This window comes from Schistocerca serialis, chromosome 3 (assembly GCF_023864345.2).
Source record: "Schistocerca serialis cubense isolate TAMUIC-IGC-003099 chromosome 3, iqSchSeri2.2, whole genome shotgun sequence".
In the NCBI taxonomy this organism is placed as follows: domain Eukaryota; kingdom Metazoa; phylum Arthropoda; class Insecta; order Orthoptera; family Acrididae; genus Schistocerca; species Schistocerca serialis.
Genome location: NC_064640.1, coordinates 136,539,235 through 136,563,333, shown reverse-complemented (window position 1 = coordinate 136,563,333; position 24,099 = coordinate 136,539,235). Strand labels below are relative to the sequence as shown.

Genomic DNA, 24,099 nt, shown 5'->3' with positions numbered 1-24,099 from the left:
TTTAACTGAGAATGTGTGTATTTTGACATCTTATCAGTCTTCTCTAAGGATGGCACAAATTCAGACTGTGCTTGTTCATTGTTCTACAGGATGCCGTGAGAAATTTTAAGGGGAGCGTATTTCACGATAATTTGCGTATGCGGCGCAGTAGCAGCGGTGGGCACTCGCAACTGGCGAGGAGACGGCGAGGGCAAAGGAGGCAAAAAGAGCGCCACATGGCAGCCATGTGCACCAGCTGCGTAAGGCACCGGCCACGCCTGCTGGCCGCCTCCCTGCAGCCTGTCACAGCGGCACGCAATGCACTCGCTCATTCTGCTTGCACGCTAGCGGGCGACGGACATCCTGCAGCAAAACTTTTTCCCTCAGGTGGCGTCAGAAACGTTCGTTTCTCCATCCTGTAGCTCCTTGAGTGTTAGCGCAAATATTAAAATTGGTCGTTGTACTCGTACAGACATTTCTTAAATTCCAGATTTCGTAACTGTATTATTATTGATAATAATATTGTATGTTGTCCATGCGCAATAGAAATTGTAATGTTAACTTCATGGGATTGGCTCATAGAATGTAACTGAGGGCTTGAAGGCCCTAATCTTTCCAGGTCAAATAAATACATATAAATAAACACTCGACTTTGTACAGAAAAATTCAGACTCATAACCGATGGTAGGGGGTCATACGTACGATTTGTATGGACAAATTCGCAATGAAATCCATTGATAATTTTATCTAATACGTCCTGACACGCAGGCCGCAGTGGCCGAGCGGTTCTAGGCGCTTTAGTCCGGACCCACGCGACTGCTACGGTCGCAGGTTCGAATCCTGCCTCGGGCATGTATGTGTGTGATGTCCTTAGGTTAGTTAGGTTTAAGTAGTTCTAAGTTCTAGGGGACTGATGGCCTCAGATGTAAGTCCCATAGTGCTCAGAACCATTTGAACTGTCCTGACACCCCCCCCCCCCCCCCGCCCCCCCCCCCCCCCCACACACACGCGCGCGCGCGCGCGCGCGTTCAAATTTGAAAGAGCATAACATACTTTTTTAAATGTAATATAAAAGTTATTCCATCCTTGACGCTGTATTAATCGTTATTTGGACCAGACGCGTCGCACTGTGTAAAGCACACGAAGTGAATGCGTATACACAGAGTATCCTAGGAGGAATGGTCAGTATTCATGGATATGACATGAACGACCATTCCATACAACAAAAAAAATAAAAAAAAGTAAAGTCTAGTTAAAATGGGATCTGACTTGCATGTCGCAAGAGCTATGAGTATTTCGTGTTCTTCGTAACTGTGAGACAAATCTTTTGTTTTGCAAGCTTTCAATATTTTGAGAGTTGGTAGTATGGACCAAAACAAGAAAAACATGGGCTCTGTAGTGGATCCCTTAAGAACTATGAGCACTTGTTCATCTTAGCTATTATGAAACACATCTCTTCTACTACTGAACAAATCCTCACAGCTCGTAAGGTATGCATTTTAGAGCCCTTGTTTACCAGACCTTTTTTTTCTTTGAATGATAGTTCCTGTCATATCCCTGAATACTGACGGTTTCTCCTGGAACACCCTGTGTATACACATTGACCTCGTGTACTTTCTCATACAAAGTGTGACTTGTGTGGTACAAATAAAACTTCATACAGTCACAGACGGAATAACTTTCATATGAACCTAGACCTCTAAGCCCTGTTCCCTTACTCGTTGCCCCCGATAAATTAATGTTTTATGTATTTGGATAGGGTGGAGTGACTGCACGAAATCGAATAACACCGAGCTGTTCAGCGGGTGATTTTAGGTGGTTTTCCACACAACTACTTGAATGAGTGGCTGTTCCCCACCACGTCGTCCAGCTTTCCTTATATCGAGGGGATGGTTTATCATTTGATGTTGTCCATTCCAAAAGGAAGTGCAAGTCTGAGATGTTACCTCGACATTTCCTGTTGATTGGAGAGAGCTTGTCGTTGCTCTGCGCAGTGAATGTGAAGTTAAATAACCATAGGCAGCGCTGCCATGCATCTCTTTCTTCTAGCTTTTATTTCCCATTTCATACTTTGAGAAGTGATCCTTCTAGAAAGAAAGCTTCCTCCACAGGTAGAGGTCTCAGAAAGCCTGTGGTTAACCAAAATGTGTTACTTGAGATAATATGTATCTGTTTACAGGCAATTGACCTTTACTAAACAAACATCCTACAGTACAATAATGAAGAACTCGGTCAGAGGCTTCGACAGTTTCTAACTAAGAGCTTCTACCGTGTCTTGTTAATTCTTGGAACATGTTATTCCTGGCCGCTGCTTTAATTTTGGTAATAATGTCGTTGTTTGATGCAACATGTCTGAAAGGAACCAGTGAGTGAATCTTTCAACATTACGAAGTTTAACAAAAGAGCGGTATGACAGGCATCTTGGTTTTATGGTACCAATGTACCGCCTATCTCGGTCAGACATAACATTGCTCTTTCGCGATAAGGTGGTGACAACTGCAAAGAGGACTCTGTGTTAGAATGCCTTTGTAAACGGAAGATTGTCTAAATATTCAAGAATCGGCACCTGATGATAAGCACTCCGGACAAAAAAGGTCGTTACCATCAGGAGACGCCCAGCTAATACGTGAAACAACGCCCCTAGCCTTGATAATAGTCTCAGTTCGGCGGGAAAGTGTGTCCACAAGTTTCTTCGCAAATTCGGTATTCAGTTGAAGTCGACCATAATTAGATTATGTACAGCTACGAAACTGCGGGGATGTTGATTGCTACGTTTCACTCGCCGTTTCAAATGGTGCCAGACAGTTTCTGTGAGATTAAGGTTGGATGCTATACCTGACCAGTCGAGGCGCGATAGCGTACCTTAGTTTCCGTCAAACCGGGAACGTATACATGCAGCCCTGTAAACAGTGTTATTGTCGTCTTCGAAGACGGGAGTGTCCATAGGATTTTCATCTTGAAGGTGTGGAAGATTTCATTTCAGCGCACACTCTGCTGCAAAGTGAAAATCTCATTCAGGTGACAAGTATTTTGTCCCACGAGCTTACAAGCGTGCATGGACTAAGACAGTAATTACTGATTCGCAAAGTGTCATGTTTTCTGGAAGGTCACACGCACCGTGTGGACCGAGTGATGTGGCGCAGTGGTGAAGGTACTGAATTGGCATTCGAGAGAAGAAGGTTTCAAACCTTCTCCTGACCGTCCAGACGTAGCTTTTCTGCGGTTTTCTTAAATCGCTCAACGCTAGTAACGGGATGGATACTTTGAAAATGACGCGATCAATTTTCTTCCCAAGCTTTGTCTTTCAGATTCTGCAGGCAGTGCTCGAACTGTCTAACGGGAATTTTCTCTCCCCTAGTCAACAGTTTAAAAGACTTTGGAGTGCATTTTGCACTGGTATCCCAACAAGATTCAAAATGTGCACCAATTGAAAGGCTACAATTCTGTGATTTTGCCCTTCGTTTTTTAAAGCGCAAGCGCGTGGAAATGGGTGACATGTGGCGGGGGAATATTCTTTGGACGGACAGGCACATTTTACTCCGCGCGGTACCGTCAGTGCACAGATTACTCCGCCACATGTAGTGCAGGATCATCAGCTTATGTGACTGTGTGGTGTGGCCCCATAAGCTCCTCCGTTCTCGGTCCTTTTCTCTTCGAGGAGATGACACCTCACGGGTCTGTTAGGTATACAGTGACATCTGCACGTTAGGACCTCCTTGCGCAACACGTGATTCCAGCTATGAAAGAAGGCAACTGTGTCAACACCACTACTCCCATGCAAGATGGAACGACACCACGTCACGTACCAGGTGAAAGATTTTCTCGGAGAAACTTCGGTAACGACTGCATCATCTCCAGACAATTTCAAGATGTATGGCCTGCCGGGTCCCTGACCTTAATCCATGTGACTTCTGGTTGTGGGGATATACATCAGGGATGTATCCAGACTCTTCCTTATCTGAAGGATAGCATACGACGACATATCGCTCTGATCACACCGGATATGCTGTAGCAACTATCAAACATGTCGTCCTACGGATGCAGCATTTTGCTGAGTCAGAAGACCATATTGACCTGTTGTAACTTGTGAACATATCCTAATAAATTTGCCAGAAGCACCGTTATCATCTGTTTGATAGTTCCTCCCCCTACACCACATTCTGACTGCTTACAGCGCCAGATTTTCACCTGGTGGCAGAAAGTATAACTATTGTTTTTCAGCATACGCCGCGATAGCACTGATTAATGGACATATCTACAATGATTCAGCGTCCTGCGATGTATACATATTAGACGGTATTGACAATAGTAGACATAATCCTGAAGTACTCTATGATACCACTGAGTTGGGAGTGTCGCATGTGTCAGTACTGTCTTAGGGTATTCCATGATAGGAACTGCGCCACTAATCAAGCGCCTGTCGTCACAGCGAACGGAACAGCTCGGCATGTCAGAAGACTGAGATGTCGCCAAACCAAATGCGACAGTCTAGCGTAGAAGGGCAAGGCACACGATGTAAGCATATTTGAAAGCGGTCAATCATGAGTGCACGCCGCATGAAACCCTCCATGTACGAAGCTGTAAAAAGACTAGGATTTTCAGGTGCAACTGTGCCAGGGGAGTACCATGAGTACCTACATTGAGAAATACTGCCGCCATCAGTCTCCTGTCGTAGGAAACAGCATGCTGCTGACAGAGTTCGCCGTCTGTAGCGGGTTGTAACAGCGAAACACTGAAAGAAGTGACAGAGTGATAGGACATAAGTTAAGAAATCAGGGAATAATGTGCATTTCTGCTCATCGTATTGCACAGAGATCAGATGGTCACAGGAAAGCAAACGTTACAAGAAAGGCGTTGTGCATCACGGTGTGGTTTATCGTTAAAATTCCGTGAGCGAACTTTCTCGTGATAAGACCTATAGAGATTCGAGCTCACTCGGAGACTTGCCATGTTCCTGCGTGCCATTCGCGAAAGGAACAGGAAAAGGGGGAATGGAATGACAGTGTTACATAAAGTACCCTCCGTCATACACCTTCAGGTGGCTTGCGGAGTAAAGAATTAGTTGTAGAGTCGCCTCGGGAAATATATCCGTATGCACATCTGGTGAGTCGTAAGTGTCTATTCAGATTCGTTTAGTGAAGGGTATTGTCTTGTGGCGACTTTTTCCTTGCTTAAAACTCCTTTATGTGAAGTAGTCTCTTAGTTAGTCTTAAATTTCTGTGAGACATGTATGCCTTGGCGCCATCGCGAAGCAATTATTAAGGCAGTTCGCAGCGTGTCCCGTTCACAGTTTAATCTGAGTCAAGGATGAAAACAGGTCCTCTGATACATCTGGTATCACCGGCGTAAGGTGCAGTAAACTACTTTCCGATCATAAGCATTCCTTAGTTCAGTTACAGTATTCTACAACCAGCCTGAACTTCTGTCGTTACAATGTACCAACCCATCACTCCTGAGTTATGTCAATGGTTTGAGGAGCACTCCGCGGACTCGAAGGTTCTTGGGTGGCACTGCAGATTACTTGAACTCAGTTCTGTTGAGCACATGGGAAGCGCCATCGATATGTGCATCCCGTACATCACTCGCTTTCGGTGTCTTTTTGGAGCATATTCCACGACACATCCTCCCACACCCCCTCCCCACTTGCAGCTGTCAGGCTCGAAATGAGGTGCTACACACCACTAAGTAGATGAGTGTAATTTAGGTGCTCATCGGCATATTCCAAGGTGCCATCCGACCACATTTTTGCCCCTTACGTCCGATAACATAAACCCTGTCTTCCCGAGGGAGGCCCGAATTCCAGACAGTCGGTTGAAAGAACCTAGACAACTGTCTTTTGGCATCTGGTCCTGTCTTCTACGAATAATTTACTGCATAATTGTGGGGACGGATCTTAGCAACAAGCAGAGGAACACATTCATGCATGAAGAGAGGTGGCGCAGTGGTTAGCACACTGGTCTCTCATTTGGGAGGACGACTGTTCAAACCCGCGTCCGGCCATCCTGATTTAGGTTTTCCGTGATTTCCCTGAATCTCTTCAGGCAAATACTGGGCTGGTTCCTTTGAAAGGGCATGGCCGATTTCCTTCCCAACTCCGATAGGACCGTTGTTTGGTCCCCTCCCCCAAATCAACCAGCCAACCAATCACATTCATGCATGCTTCATTCGGTGTCACGGCCAGTAGAACTTTTGATGGTCAACCACAAAACAATGATTTTTGCTAAACGAATGCGGCCTTTTCCACTTAAGCCAGTGGTTCCCAACCTGGGGATAATTACCCCTGAAGGATAAACTGAAATTTTCTGAGAGGAAAAAACTGAACGATAATATTCTGTTTCAGTCGTGAAACTAAATAATTTTCAAAAGATCATTACTATTATCACAATTTTGTAAAACTAATATTGGTTATAAAAGTTATCAATGATTACTTTCTCTCAATCAGTAGCATTAATGTGGTGGAGGTTGCAGGTTCCTTGCATAGTTCACCCACTACACACTTGTCCCAAACATCGCTTATGATAAAAGTGGGACATGTACGTAACAAATGCTGAATATCTCATCAAAATGTATTTTCTAAGTTGTAGATAGTACCTGCAGTAGGCCGGAAATTGCTTCATTACTCGCTTCGAAACAGATAAATTAATTAATTGACAGCACGACACAGCAGTAACTACATAAGGGCTACTATAGTGCTGTACACAGTATTATTATTAATATTAGCGGCTGTGGTCAGACACAAAGCATCAACAGCCCGAAGCAATCAAGTGATTTACGAACAGTAAGTATAGTGCACACATTTTAACCTGGTTAATTTTAAATTGGGTTGCATTGTGCAGGTCAAGTAAGTGCCACAGTGGAGAGGAGTAATTCAGGGGAAGTATGTTTTGTAATAAGTGTCTACCATCACTTTGGATAGTCCGTCCCTGCTAGCTGAGTGGTCAGCGCGACGGAATGTCATACCTGGCGGCCGGGTTCGATTCCCGGCTGGGTCGTAGATTTTCTCCGCTCAGGGACTGGGTGTTGTGTTGTCCTTATCATCATCAATTCATCCCCATCGACACCCAAGTCGCCGAAGTTGCGACAACTAGAATGACTTCTACCAGGCGAACGGTCTACCCGACGGGAGGCCCTAGCCACATGGCATTTCCATTTCCATCAATGTGGATAGATATCATTCATCTTTCCTCATTTTAAAAATAAAAGTGTTCCAAGAAAAGTCCTCCATTCTACAGTTTAGTTAGGTGCTAAAGTTGGTGATAATGTGGGGGAGGGGGACTGAGACAACAGACGGGTTGGTGGGGGGGGGGGGGGAGGAGGGCATGGGGTGCTAGCTAATGATTGATCGCACTCAGGGGTAATGGTCTAAGAAAGGTTGGGAACCGCTGACGTAGGCTGTATTTATTAAACGTCTACTTTGTTCTAGAACTAGTTTCGGCTTCTTAAACCATTACCCAGCGTTTCGCTAGGAAAAGGGACAACACATATAAAATGACAGCGTATTCGCATTATGTACTGCCGCTCGTTTTGGTTTACAAATTTAACTGTTCCTGGTGTTTTGAAAAGTAGTTTTTGCATATAAGGCGATATATGAGGCAGAAAAGTGATTGTAATGGTTCGACACGTTTGTTCAGTGGTTTAGTTGTATCATTGCTGATCATCTGCGACAAGTTAAAACTATACACTGCACGGGAAGGTACATATCTAGGTTCTAGTCCCATTTGTTAGCTTATCACAAATGGGAGATACAGCGTTTACTCCGCCAAGTGCAAAAGAATATCACCCCAGTTGTATCATCGTTGGCCGGCCGAAGTGGCCGTGCGGTTCTAGGCGCTGCAGTCTGGAACCGCGAGACCCCTACGGTCGCAGGTTCGAATCCTGCCTCGGGCATGGATGTGTGTGATGTCCTTAGGTTAGTTGGGTTTAACTAGTTCTAAGTTCTAGGGGACTAATGACCTCAGAAGTTGAGTCCCATAGTGCTCAGAGCCATTTTTTGTATCATCGTTGGTCGTATGTGGGCTGTGTTTAATGTTTATCGGACGGGGAGCGACCGTGAGTGTACTTTCCCCTTACTGCTGCTTCCCATCTCGAAAGGAAACTGGAGCTTGTCTGTCTCCTACCCCTGCAATTTCTTCCTCCCACCGTCCTAGTTATTAGCAAGGTAATTACACCCTTCCCCGCTCTCAAGCGCTTCGCTTGTTGTCCCACCAGCAAGCTCTTCTCCTAGTAAGGTTTCTCTTGTAAAGACAGCGTGTATGTTGCATGTAAAACGAGCGCAGATATTTTATTGGCCTATTAAACTTTCCAACATGTTTCCGAAACTTTTTTTCGCTTTCTTTAGCTGTCCGAAATAGTTTCAGAAAAGCCACTCTGATTCTTTAGTTAGTGCTTGGCAGCGTACGTCTTCAGTATAAAGTGCTATAATCTGCTTTGATGCATAAGCGAAATTGGTTCATTTCCACAGTTGTTGAGAGTTTTACCCTTTTTGTACTGCTTCTTCGTGCGTATTTGAATTAGCAGTGTGATGTAATATGTTCGTAGGTCGCGCTCGCGTGTGTGTGTGTTCGTGTGTGTGTGTTCGTAGGTTTTTGTTTATATTTTTTCTCATATTGGCGCCAGACATTTGTTTACCCGTCAGTATTTCTCCCATTGTTGTTGGGAAGGAATCAAATGCAGGTACCCATCGAAGAGCAGAGAGGGGCGCCATACCCGTAGAAAACAAATCTTCGCAAACCGAACTCGCATCTAGCCTCCCCAGCAGACAGATCTCTAAATTTAGTACCAGTACAGAAAGCCCCAACGTGTAATGGATATTTACTAGGAGTAAATATACTCAGTGCCGTTTGTTGTAAATTCTGATAACTACGAAGTCCTCCCTCTCGCCGGCCATAGTGGCCGTGCGGTTCTAGGCGCTACAGTCTGGAGCCGCGCGACTGTTACGGTTGCAGGTTAGAATCCTGCCTCGGGCATGGTTGTGTGTGTTGCCCTTAGGTTAGTTAGGTTTAAGTAGTTCTAAGTTCTAGGGGACTGATGACCTCAGCAATGAAGTCCCATAGTGCTCAGAGCCATTTGAACCATTTTTTTCCTCCCCCTCCTTCCACCCCCCCCCCCCCCCCGCCCCAACGCAGCTCCTGGGTACGTTCACGGACATAACTATATGGATCCGAAAATTTGAACTTAAATAAAACCTGTACCTTCTTCAAACATTTCCCTCGGCCATAGCAAGCAACAATGTTGACATTCACTGGTTCAAATGGCTCTGAGCACTATGCGACTTAACTTCTGAAGTCATCAGTCGCCTAGAACTTAGAACTACTTAAACCTAACTAACCTAAGGACATGACACACATCCATGCCCGATGTGGGATTCGAACCTGCGACCGTAGTGGTCGCGCGGTTCCAGCCTGTCGCGCCTAGAACCGCTCGGCCACACCGGCCGGCTTGACACTGGGCCTTTCAGTAACTATACAATATCAGCCGTACATTTTATGGTGTGAAAATGGATTTACCTGTGGCGATCGGCTTACCAGTGCCATAGGAAAACAACTTGATCTGTAAGGCAGTCATGTGTGTCACGTACCTACTTCGCGCTACCTGAAGCCAGCATGTCAGCTTTTGTTTAATTACGAACTGCATCTTCTTTGCGCTTCCAGTTCGAAAGTGGGGCATTCAGTACTATGTTATGTAACATGTCTGCAGATTTTGTTTTTGTTCATTAGTTCTGACGCCTTAAAAGATGCTAGTTGTCTGAGTGGGCTTCTCACGTAATTTGCATGGTTTTTAGGATAGGGAGGTGCGTCTTTTCAGCCGTATCTTCACATACGGAAACAAAGCAGCTTCACACTGGAAAAGATGAGGGCCGTGTATGACTTCCTCAAAGATTCCAAAGCTGTGACAGTTAAATAGAACTAATTTTTGACTGATAGCTGGAGCGTTGTCGTGTGGAAAGAGCAAGCTGCCTGATGTCAATCTTGGGCTTATGGTTTTCATTGACCCTGTAAGTTGAGGTAAACACTGTTTCGCGTACCATTTCCGAGAGACAGAATTTTGAGAGTCGAGTTTTGAGGTCCTCATTGCAGAGGGCACTGTCTTGGTGCCAGAATTTAGTTTGCATTTGTGGACTGCGAAAGGTACACTACCATTTTCAAACAGCCGTTTCCTGTTTTGCAAATAAACGAGACGGGGCGAAGGTTAAGTTACCCTGTTTGGGGACCGAGCGAGTGGGCACAAATTATTAGGACACTGCACTCTTTTACCTCATCGTTCTCCGACTGAGCATTTGCTCTATCTCTAATTATCTTGCCAGCAATGGGACGTTGATCTGTGACCTTCCTTACCTTTTCGTTCGTATTTGGCAGGAGCACAAGTCTAATTCTTTGGGAGTAGTAAGGTTCGAGTAATCTGTCCGGTCTAACTCAGATCAGGTTTTCCATGCCTTAAAAACCCTGGCGCTCCGTCTCTACTGACTTCGGAATGGAGAAGACATTAAACGTAATCCCGCTTACGTACGTTTCTCGTGTATTTTGAGTAGTGTAATAAACACAGGTGTCGTCGCCAGTTTATTCCGGTTGCAAGACACACCATTACGAATTTGTTGAGCAAGTTTTTTTTGCACCGGGAAGAGTACTTTCTGAAACTCTTGGAAGTGCCAGAATGTGGTCGAGTAAGCTTTCTGAAGACTAAGCAGAAAATGGTGTGATAACGCTTTTGAAATCTATAACTGCCAAACACGCCATTTATATGATTGCATCTGCGTGCGACCATGTTGCCGAGGCAACAATGAGGAAGTCCTGGAAAATCTGTGTCCAGCCATTTGTGATCCCACAAAGACAGTTTACATATCGAAAAAGAAAAAGAGATGGCAAATCATCGGAGTTCACTGAAGCATTTGCAAACTTTGCAGGATGCTCAAACATACGTGTTAATGACTAGTAGCAAAATGAAAGTAGGCTGCGGTATGATTTGTGACGATGAAATTGTCGCCTTTAATTCGTATGCAGGCAATGAAGATAGTGGTGATGGATTAGCGGATAAAGTTGGCGCTCAATCGAAAGAAGTTATGAGACACGCAGAGTCAACAACACAACTGGACAAAATAAGAGTTTATTTGGAACATCAGGTAGAAACAACTTTCGCAGAACTACTACTGGTGAAACGTCTTCGTGACAATGTTGCATGTAAGACATACGAACCCGGCTCAAAAGAAACTTAATGATAATTTCAGTGTATAAAAGCTCAGTGTGTTTTTTTTTTCCTTTCCTCCCCCCCTCCCCTGATCAATATATCGTCAAAATTTATGTGAAAATAATGTATAATTTGTCTTTTTATATGAAATTAAATATAAAATGTATGTATATGACATTTAATGGAAATAATTCTAATTTTTTTCTGGGTTACTCGATGATGTACTCTTCCACCTAGTCTGGGTAAATGACATTCCACTGTAATTGATTCTGGGTTCTGATTAGCAGGTGTGATTAGCTGTGGAGTAAGTTGGAGTTTCATAGTGTGCTTGCTCTGGTTATCTCTGATTGTACTATAAGAGGAGACAAGCGTTTTGGTGACTGGCTGGAGCAAACACAGTAGACGAATGTTTAGCTGAAGTAAAGCTCATTAGGAGACGCAAAGTTACTGACTAGTACACTCAGTCCAAATATTTTCAGTGCTGTTATAGAAGATGGTGGTTTGAGAGAGACCATTAATGTATTATAACACTCTGTATTCCAGTATTCTTCATTTGTTACTTAAACAAAAATTATTCATGAGAAAACTAATGCATATGAATGAAGATTAGATGCGTGGTAATGGTTTTCTTTTCACATAGAAAGCTGAAACATTGTTTCTTATTTATTGATTACTGTGTGTCAAATCTACAGTATGTGCTATGTCCAGTATCAATTACACCAAAAATTGGTAACTGTTTTGCTTTGTGTCATAGGCCAGCTTCCAGTGGCAACATTCTGTGGTGAAGCAAGGACTTTTAGTTCCTTTTATTCAGTTACCAATTTATTGTTAGTCATTTATTCTCAATACATTCTTGACAGTGAGTGAGCTCTTGCAAGCCTTGTTATTTCATTTATACCCTTTCCTAGCTGCCCAGTCATGACAATTTACCCGTCACTGAAGTTGTCTAAACCAACAACTTTCCTTTGCCATTCTCTGCGTACATAGCCAGCAGAGTGATATAAGATGGTCCTGACAGCTGTTTTATATATTTTCTACTGAATCAGCTGCTGTCTGTGGTGCCTCGATACACTTGTTTCCTAAGTCGAGGGGTACCCATAATTTTCTGGGCATCTGCTGTATATAGAAAAGAAATGTGGAATAGCATAAAAAAATAGAAATTAGCAGCTGTTATTTTGTTCTGATACTAAATTCTGTCTGAACAGGCCTAAGAAGGCCTTTTGGTACCGACTGACTATTGTGTCACTCTCAGCCAATAGGAGTCACTGGATGTGGATGTGGAGGAGCATGTTGCAGCACACCACTCACCTGGTCATTGTCAGTTTTCATGACTTTAGCTGCTACTTCTCAATCAAGTAGCCCCTCAATTGGCCTCTTGAGTGCCGAGCGTACCCTGCTTGCCAACAGCGCTCGTCAGACCCATATGGTCACCATCCCAGTGCTAGCCAAGCACGACACTGCTGAACCCCAGTGATCTGACAGGAGCTGGTGTTACCACTGCAGCAAGCTCCTTGACTTTTGTTCTGATAACCCAGGCTACATAAGCAGTAATAAAGGCCATGCTTATATTTGTTGACTTATTATTGTATTTGCATTGTTTCATTCTGTCACGATACGGTATTTACATAATTTCATTTGTTTCTCATGACTGTGCTCTGTACTATTAATTAACAGTGAAGTCATTGTTGTTATTGGATTTACAGGATGGAGTGGGTGGAAATCATTGAACCTCGCACGAAGGAGCATATGTATGCCAATCTCACAACTGGCGAGTGTGTTTGGGATCCACCACCTGGAGTACCAGTGTATGTACATTAAATGATTAATATTAATCTTTCTTATACATGATATAAACAAATATGTTTGTTACAATCAATATTTCATACTTGACACATTTTTTAAGTGAATTATACCAAAGCATCTATTTGCTATGGTGGATTGGATGGCAAAATTTCGCGTTTTTATTGAACATGACCCTAGTGCTTCTCAGGAGGTTCTAAAGGGCTTAGAATCTACTCCATTATTCCCATAATAATAATAATAATAATAATGACACTGCTAGCCACACGGAAAATGATTTAAATCCAAATAGAGGTGTTTTGCAGGATATGCTTCCTGCAACCACCCTAGAAGGAAAACAAAGACAGAGGATGAGATGGTCAGATGAAGTTAACCGACACCTCATGCTCTGTTATTACCAAGCAACAAACTTAGGAACCAACACAACTGGATACAGATCACAAGTATACATAACATTTATTACCAGATACCCAGAATTAAAATTTTAACAGAACAAGGACTAGCTGATCAGATCTGTGTAATAATAAAAAATAACAGGATACCCCAGTCAGAATTAAAATGGTTCAAATGGCTCTGAACACTATGGGACTTAACAGCTGTGGTCATCAGTCCCCTAGAACTTAGAACTACTTAAACCTAACTAACCTAAGGACTTCACACACATCCATGCCTGAGGCAGGATTCGAACCTGCGACCGTAGCAGTCGCGCGGTTCCGGACTGCGCGCCTAGAACCGCGAGACCACCGCGGCCGGCCAGTCAGAATTAGAAAACATCAAACAACAAGTACAACAAATACTGGAACAAAGTAATGTGCAATCAGAAGAAGAAGAAAATACAGTAATGGACTCAAACATCCCAGAGCAAACAAACAAAGAACAACACACATCAATTAAACAATCAGAGGAAAACGAAATCTTAAGACAGCCACCAGAACAAGCACAAATAGAACACGAAGTGACACACATGTTAGATACAGAAGAAAAATTTCATCTGACATATATAGAATACAAAGACACAAATACAGACATTAGACCATTCTTGCATAGACCACCAAATAACCCACAAGTTGAAACAACAATAACAACTATCAGCACAATCATACACAACAAAATAAATGAAAATACGACTATGGAAGAGTTACAAGGAGTTATATAGGAGCACTCACTACACTAAATATACACACTAAGCAGAGATCAGAACCAACCAACACACAGAAGAAACCCACAAAACCAGCATGGCAACACAGGCTACAGATCAGAATAGACAAACTGAGAAAAGACATCGGACAGCCAACACAATTTATAAGAAATGAAATATCAGACAAAAAAACAAATAAGGTTATGTAAAATCTCACAACAAGAAGCGATAGAACAATTAGATGAAAAGAAGCAGAAATTACAAGCATTGGCCAAACGACTTAGAAGATACAAAAAAAGGTAAAAGAGAAGGAAACAAAACCAAACATTCAACACAAACCAAAAGAAATTTTACCAGACAATAGATAACACACACATTAAAATGGACAATCCACCAAACATAACAGACATGGAACACTTGTGGAGCAACATATGGTCAAACACGGTACAACATAGCAGACATGCACGGTGGATACAAGCAGAAACAGATACATACAAGATGATACCACAAATACCTGAAGTTATAATTTTGCAATGAAAGGAGAAAATATAAAAATGCAGTAAATGAAGCAGGCAAACGGGGTTACAAACGTCTCAAAAATGAGATCGACAGGAAGTGCAAAATGGCTAAGCAGGGATGGCTAGAGGACAAATGTAAGGATGTAGAGGCTTGTCTCACTAGGGGTAAGATAGATACTGCCTACAGGAAAATTAAAGAGACCTTTGGAGAGAAGAGAACCACTTGCATGAATATCAAGAGCTCAGATGGCAACCCAGTTCTAAGCAAAGAAGGGAAGGCAGAAAGGTGGAAGGAGTATATTGAGGGTTTATACAAGGGCGATGTACTTGAGGACAATATTATGGAAATGGAAGAGGATGTAGATGAAGATGAAATGGGAGATACGATACTGCGTGAAGAGTTTGACAGAGCACTGAAAGACCTGAGTCGAAACAAGGCCCCGGGAGTAGACAACATTCCATTAGAACTACTGATGGCCTTGGGAGAGCCAGTTCTGACAAAACCCTACTATCTGGTGAGCAAGATGTATGAGACAGGCGAAATACCCTCAGACTTCAAGAAGAATATAATAATCCCACTCCCAAAGAAAGCAGGTGTTGACAGATGTGAAAATTACCGAACTATCAGTTTATTTAATAAGTCAGAGCTGCAAAATACTAACGCGAATTCTTTACAGACGAATGGAAAAACTGATAGAAGCCGACCTCGGGGAAGATCAGTTTGGATTCCATAGAGATGTTGGAACACGTGAGGCAATACTGACCCTACGACTTATCTTAGAAGAAAGATTAAGGAAAGGCAAACCTACGTTTCTAGCATTTGTAGACTGAGAGAAAGCGTTTGACAATGTTGATTGGAATACTCTCTTTCAAATTCTGAAGGTGGCAGGGGTAAAATAGAGGGAGCGAAAGGCTATTTACAATTTGTACAGAAACCAGATGGCAGTTATAAGAGTCGGGGGGCATGAAAGGGAAGCAGTGGTTGGGAAAGGAGTGAGACAGGGTTGTAGCCTCTCCCTGATGTTATTCAATCTGTATATTGAGCAAGCAGTAAAGGAAACAAAAGAAAAATTCGGAGTAGGTATTAAAATCCATGGAGAAGAAATAAAAACTTTAAGGTTCGCCGATGACATTGTAATTCTGTCAGAGACAGCAAATGACTTGGAAGAGCAGTTGAACGGAATGGACAGTGTCTTGAAAGGAGGATATAAGATGAACATCAACAAAAGCAAAATGAGGATAATGGAATGTAGTCAAATTAAATCGGGTGATGCTGAGGGTATTAGATTAGGAAATGAGACACTTAAAGTAGTAAAGGAGTTTTGCTATTTAGGGAGTAAAATAACTGATGATGGTCGAAGTAGAGAGGATATAAAATGTAGACTGGCAATGGCAAGGAAATCGTTTCTGAAGAAGAGAAATTTGTTAACATCGAGTATAGATTTAAGTGTCAGGAAGTCATTTCTCAAAGTATTTGTATGGAGTGTAGCCATGTATGGAAGTGAAACATGGACGATAACCAGTTTGGACAAGAAGAGAATAGAAGCTTTCGAAATGTGGTGCTACAGAAGAATGCTGAAGATAAGGTGGGTAGATCGCGTAACTAATGAGGAGGTATTGAATAGGATTGGGGAGAAGAGAAGTTTGTGGCACAACTTGACTAGAAGAAGGGATCGGTTGGTAGGACATGTTTTGAGGCATCAAGGGATCACAAATTTAGCATTGGAGGGCAGCGTGGAGGGTAAAAATCGTAGGGGGAGACCAAGAGATGAATACACTAAGCAGATTCAGAAGGATGTAGGTTGCAGTAGGTACTGGGAGATGAAGAAGCTTGCACAGGATAGAGTAGCATGGAGAGCTGCATCAAACCAGTCTCAGGACTGAAGACCACAACAACAACAAACAACAACAATAATTTTGCAACATGAAGTCACGCAAGCAATTAATTCTACGCACAATTGGAAAGCCCCTGGAAAAGATAAAATAGCAAATTTCTGGCTACAGAAGTTCACTCCAACTCATTCACATCTAACTAAATTATTTAACAGTTACATTGCAGACCCACACACAGTCCCTGATACTCTTACACAAGGAATAACATATCTGAAACCTGATTATCAAGCAGACACAGCAAACCCAGCAAAATATCGCCCCATAACATGCCTACCAACAATATACAAAATATTAACTTCAGTCATTACACAGAAATTAATGACACATACAACACAAAACGAAATTATAAATGAAGAACAAAAAGGCTGCTGCAAAGGAGCACGAGGATGTAAAGAGCAACTGATAATAGATGCAGAGGTGACATATCAAGCTAAAACTAAACAAAGGTCGCTACACTATGCATACATTGATTACCAAAAAGCATTTGATAGTGTACCCCACTCATGGTTACTACAGATATTGGAAATATACAACGTAGATCCTAAATTGATACAGTTCCTAAACATAGTAATGAAAAATTGGAAAACTACGCTTAATATCCAAACAAATTCAAATAATATCACATCACAGCCAATACAGATTAAGCGTGGAATATACCAAGGAGACTCATAAAGTCCTTTCTGGTTCTGCCTTGCTCTGAACCCACTATCCAACATGCTAAATAATACAAATTATGGATATAATGTTACTGGAACGTACCAACACAAAATCACACATTTGCTATACATGGATGATCTAAAATTACTGGCAGCAACAAATCAACAACTCAACCAATTACTAAAGATAACAGAAGTATTCAGCAATGATATAAACATGGCTTTTGGAACAGACAAATGTAAGAAAAATAGCATAGTCAAGGGAAAACACACTAAACAAGAAGATTACATATTGGATAACCACAGCAACTGCATAGAAGCAATGGAAAAAACAAATGCCTAAAAATATCTAGGATACAGACAAAAAATAGGAATAGATAATACAAATATTAAAGAAGAACTAAAAGAAAAATATAGACAAAGACTAACAAACATACTGAAAACGGAATTGACAGCAAGACAAAAGCTATAAATACTTATGCTATAGCAATATAGACCCATTCATTTGGAGTAGTGAAATGAAATAACACAGAAGTAGAAGCACTCAATACACTTACGCGATCACAATGCCACAAATATAGAATACATCACATACATTCAGCAACAGAAAGATCCACTTTAAGCAGAAAGGGAGGAGGAAGGGGATTTATCGACATAAAAAACCTACATTATGGACTGGTAGACAATTTAAGAAAATTCTTCATAGAACGAGCAGAAACTAGCAAAATACACAAAGTAATCACTGATATAAATACATCAGCTACACCAATGCAATTTCATAACCATTTCTACAACCCTTTAGATCACATAACATCAACAGATGCAAAGAGAATAAATTGGAAAAAGAAAACACTACATGCCAAGCACCCGTATCATCTAACACAGCCACACATCGATCAAGACGCATCCAACACATGGATAAGAAAAGGCAACATATACAGTGAGACGGAAGGATTCATGATTGCAATACAGGATCAAACAATAAACACCAGATATTACAGCAAGCATATTATTAAAGATCCCAATACCACAACAGATAAATGCAGACTTTGCAAACAACAAATAGAAACAGTAGATCACATCACAAGCGGATGTACAATACTAACAAAAACAGAATACACCAGAAGACATGACAATGTAGCAAAAATAATACATCAACAACTTGCCATACAACATAAATTAATAAAACAACATGCTCCCACATATAAGTATGCACCACAAAATGTACTGGAGAATGATGAATACAAATTGTACTGGAACAGAACCATTATAACAGATAAAACAACACCACATAACAAACCTGACATCATACTCACCAATAAAAAGAAGAAATTAACACAACTAATCAAAATATCCATACCCAATACAACAAATATACAGAAGAAAACAGGAGAAAAAATTGAAAAATACATCCAACTGGCTGAGGAAGTCAAGGACATGTGGCACCAGGATGAAGTTGACATTATACCAATTATACTATCAACTACAGGAGTCATACCACACAATATCCACCAGTACATCAACGCAATACAGCTACATCCAAACGTATATATACAACTACAGAAATCTGTAATTATTGATACATGTTCAATTACCCGAAAGTTCCTAAATGCACTGTAACATATACTGTACAGTTAAAAGGAAGTGACGCTTGATCAAGGTCTGCGTCACTTTCCATTTTTAACCAGGCATAACGTCTGAGAAAGGAAAGAAATAATAATAATAGACATCATTTAAATAACTAGGTGAAATCATAAAACTAAGTCCTTTTGACAAAGATGTTAACCTAGCTATGAAAATTGAAGTAGCTTTTTAATTAACAAAAAAATTGTATAATAAGGAACTCTCATCCATAAATGCGAAACCTCAACACTACAACACCGCCATTAGACCAGGATACCTTTATGCTTCACAATTCCTTTCATTCAATACAGACAAACAATTAGGCGAAATGAAAAGAAGGAAACATAAGTAGTCAGGAAAATCCTGGAATGAAATTATAACTATGGGACATGGAAATGAAGAAGTACTGAAGTTTATGAAAGAATAAAATGATTATTAGACACGTTGAGGAAGATAAAAGTTGTGTTCTGTGGACAACTAAAATGCTAGATGAGAAAAGAATAACACAAAGATTTTTTAACTTTTTTTTAAAAGCAAGGATAGTTCAGAGCAAAGGTATAGAGTTCCAAGAGCTTTCTCGTAGGGTGGAGGGAGGGGGGGGGGGGGGTTTACAACGGGGGGGGAAAAAAAAAAAAAAAAAAAAAAAAAAGACAGGCGCAACAGGGACAGAAGAAAGAAGTGCAAAGAAAGGAAAACTACTGGAAAGATAAAAGAAATAAAACTTCAGTTAAATCATGTGGACCTTACTTGACCTAATGAATAAAAAAAATGAATTTCATAGTACCCAATAACAACAGCTTAAATTTCAAACTGTAGAGAAAATAAATAAAAATGCTGAACTGACAGAATTACTCCAAAGTCAGTTGCATTTTACATGTATTCATGAAATACTTGTAAACATTCTGAACAGAGGAGTAATACCTTGAACAAGGAAGGGCAGAATGTGGCACGATATCCCTCAAAAGGATATCCAACAACTCTATCAATCAGTACCAAGCTGAATAACTGATTGCATAAGGGCCAGAGGCAGACCAACGCAGTATTGACTTGCTCAATTTTTGAAGCTCTTTCTCTCGAATAAATCATTTGTTTGTCTGTACATGTACAACACATGTATCCATTTCTGCCCCATTTGGCTAATTCCATTAAAGAGGTTTTATGTCTCCAAAGTTTGTCATGAGGATGATGCAAGTAAACTGTAATCAGATTCACTAAAGCTTGATTCACATTATAAAGTGGAACTGCTAGAGGCTAACTATGCATAATGATGTTTTATATGTAGAAGTGTCATACATGTAAAGGGTGTAGACAGAGAGTGGTTCCCGTTATTATGGATAATTCTGGTGTTCATGGGGTAAGGCTTTGTTAGTTGCTGATTTAGCTGTGCTAGACAGCCGAAGTGTAGACCATAGCTAGAAGCAAAGCATCTGTACAGCTACAGCATATTACTTCCACCCACATACACACCACAATGTGAAAATATGCGAAATTAGAAGTAATATGTAGGTTTACCAACAGTCACTCTGTAAGTTTATTGCTGAGTTTTTTTTAAAACCTGTGGAATAATTATATTGAATGAGCATTGCTTTGGAAGAGTTGCGAACTAAGTGGAAATTGATTCAGCAGCCAACTTAATGGTATTGGATCCTTGCTAAGTTACTGGTTGAATCAAGACTGTGTAACATGTTTATTTGCAGTGATGCATTAGCTCCTTCCCAGGGATTTTTGCTATTGGTATGGATAATCATTATGAATAAAAGCATTTGCTGGTGATAGGGATTCTGATCAATTGCCATGCTAAATGCATTCCAAGCATGTGAAGATGTATGGATGAATGATGAAGAGAAGATAGTATTAATATTTGATTTATAACCACAGTTTTTTACCATACACACAAAGAAAATGTTGAAAGAGAGAAGTAACAGATACAAATATGATGACTGACTGATGCGGGATCGAAACCAACGCCTTCTGATTGATAGTCTAGCACAGTTGTCTGTACTGCTGTGGCTGGGAGCAATTAGTAGTTATGTATCAGTCCAATCTCTACACCAGCACAGCAAAACTAATGTAGACCTGTCTGCAAGCTTTTGTGGAATGACAGTCATGGTATTGGAATGTAAATATTGTATGCATTTCTCTACCATTCATTGACAGGTGTTTTGTGATGAGAGCATAGCATATCAGAGGCAACTTGTATGCTTAACTAACCTAGTAAAAATTCAAGGTTGCAGTTGGATGTATAGAATGGAGAAAAAAAATCTGAGTCTGCTACCACACAAACCCTCTGTAAAATAACAATTAAAACTCATTGCGTACACTCATGTGTCAAAATAATAATAATAATAATAATAATAATAATACAAATTATACTGGAACAGAACCATTATAACAGATAAAACAACACCATGTAACAAACCTGACATCATACTCACCAATAAAAAGAAGAAATTAACACAACTAATCGAAATATCCATACCCAATACAACAAATATACAAAAGAAAACAGGAGAAAAAATTGAAAAATACATCCAACTGGCTGAGGAAGTCAAGGACATGTGGCATCAGGATAAAGTTGACATTATACCAATTATACTATCAACTACAGGAGTCATACCACACAATATCCACCAGTACATCAATGCAATACAGCTACATCCAAACTTATATATACAACTACAGAAATCCGTAATTATTGATACATGTTCAATTACCCGAAAGTTCCTAAATGCAATATAACATATACCGTACAGTTAAAAGGAAGTGACGCTTGATCAAGGTTCGCGTCACTTTCCATTTTTAACCAGACTTAACGTCTGTGAAAGTAAAGAAATAGTAATAATAATAATAATACAGTCCCTGCTTTGGTTGCATGGTACTACAGCTGGTAGTCTATTTATATTTTGTATGAGGAGTGGTGTAAGGTTGTAATGCTGGATACTTTATACTTGTAAATTGGTCACATGATCATGAGGTTACTTCAGGTTATGGCACCTCAAATTAGAACACATATTTACACTACTGATAAAATTACATTAGATGGTTGGCTGGTTAGCAGTGTTACTTCAACCGTATGTTGGAGCCCTTAATGCTCTAACTATACAAACACAGAACAGTAGCATTACGATCCCACTGTGCTATGCTATTGGCAATAAGCCACAGTAAAATACATAAGATTACCCATCTGGACCAATATAAAACAAGAATTATTTATCACATGCGTGACAGGTTTCCAAAAATGATTCCTATTTTCAAGTGCTTTTCTTTCATTTGTGGTGTGTTGCACAAATTATAAAACAGGTTTTGAGAGAGTAAGCGCACTCAAAAATAAGTGTTGAGTATTCCATGCAATTTGAGCTGCAAGCCTACCACTAGTAACAAAGATACATATGCATCAGGCACAAATGTTACGACTACACAATACCAACTTAGGGAAAGCCTTCAATAAAGTCAGCCATCAGTACTAAGGGGCGTGTTACAGTATTTGAGATTTCTACAATCAAAAATGGGTTTATTACTGCCAAGTGGTTTCCAAAGTGCTACTAAACTGACATCTTATGGAAGCATTTCCCAGTCTAACATTCTGTGAGACAGGGTTGTCTATTGTCAATGGAATGGTATTGTTTGTAATCTCTTTAGAACCATTAATCCACGTGGTCAGTTCCTACATACCAAGACTACATGACTTCACCATCAGTACCTGTTACCATAATACACTCCTGGAAATTGAAATAAGAACACCGTGAATTCATTGTCCCAGGAAGGGGAAACTTTATTGACACATTCCTGGGGTCAGATACATCACATGATCACACTGACAGAACCACAGGCACATAGACACAGGCAACAGAGCATGCACAATGTCGGCACTAGTACAGTGTATATCCACCTTTCGCAGCAATGCAGGCCGCTATTCTCCCATGGAGACGATCGTAGAGATGCTGGATGTAGTCCTGTGGAACGGCTTTCCATGCCATTTCCACCTGGCGCCTCAGTTGGACCAGCGTTCGTGCTGGACGTGCAGACCGCGTGAGACGACGCTTCATCCAGTCCCAAACATGCTCAATGGGGGACAGATCCGGAGATCTTGCTGGCCAGGGTAGTTGACTTACACCTTCTAGAGCACGTTGGGTGGCACGGGATACATGCGGACGTGCATTGTCCTGTTGGAACAGCAAGTTCCCTTGCCGGTCTAGGAATGGTAGAACGATGGGTTCGATGACGGTTTGGATGTACCGTGCACTATTCAGTGTCCCCTCGACGATCACCAGTGGTGTACGGCCAGTGTAGGAGATCGCTCCCCACACCATGATGCCGGGTGTTGGCCCTGTGTGCCTCGGTTGTATGCAGTCCTGATTGTGGCGCTCACCTGCACGGCGCCAAACACGCATACGACCATCATTGGCACCAAGGCAGAAGCGACTCTCATCGCTGAAGACGACACGTCTCCATTCGTCCCTCCATTCACGCCTGTCGCTACACCACTGGAGGCGGGCTGCACGATGTTGAGGCGTGAGCGGAAGACGGCCTAACGGTGTGCGGGACCGTAGCCCAGCTTCATGGAGACGGTTGCGAATGGTTCTCGCCGATGCTCCAGGAGCAACAGTGTCCCTAATTTGCTGGGAAGTGGCGGTGCGGTCCCCTACGGCACTGCGTAGGATCCTACGGTCTTGGCGTGCATCCGTGCGTCGCTGCGGTCCGGTCCCAGGTCGACGGGCACGTGCACCTTCCGCCGACCACTGGCGACAACATCGATGTACTGTGGAGACCTCACGCCCTACGTGTTGAGCAATTCGGCGGTACGTCCACCCGGCCTCCCGCATGCCCACTATACGCCCTCGCTCAAAGTCCGTCAACTGCACATACGGTTCATGCCCACGCTGTCGCGGCATGCTACCAGTGTTAAAGACTGCGATGGAGCTCCGTATGCCACGGCAAACTGGCTGACACTGACGGCGGCGGTGCACAAATGCTGCGCAGCTAGCGCCATTCGACGGCCAACACCGCGGTTCCTGGTGTGTCCGCTGTGCCGTGCGTGTGATCATTGCTTGTACAGCCCTCTCGCAGTGTCCGGAGCAAGTATGGTGGGTCTGACACACCGGTGTCAATGTGTTCTTTTTTCCACTTCCAGGAGTGTACATATGAAACCCAAGACACCATAAGGATCTTGGATATGATGGACATTTTTACAACGAAGCAGTGGGTTCACTATGAACAATGATAAAACACAGATCTTGTGTCTCAGTGGAAGACATTGACATTTACCGAATATGTTGAAATGGAAGCGTTGGGCATGAAACTAGGGAAAAGC

The 24,099-nt window shown here is 41.8% G+C and overlaps 1 protein-coding gene across 2 annotated transcripts in view; it reads left to right on the top strand.

Annotated features, from left to right (window-relative positions):
* LOC126469841 (filaggrin) overlaps positions 1-24,099 on the top strand; it is a 358,695-nt gene that overhangs the window by 149,983 nt on the left and 184,613 nt on the right. For both annotated transcript variants that reach the window (XM_050097137.1, XM_050097136.1), the window contains exon 2: positions 12,864-12,965. In XM_050097137.1, the coding sequence (XP_049953094.1) occupies positions 12,864-12,965 (102 nt within the window). The remainder of the gene's footprint in view (positions 1-12,863; positions 12,966-24,099) is intronic.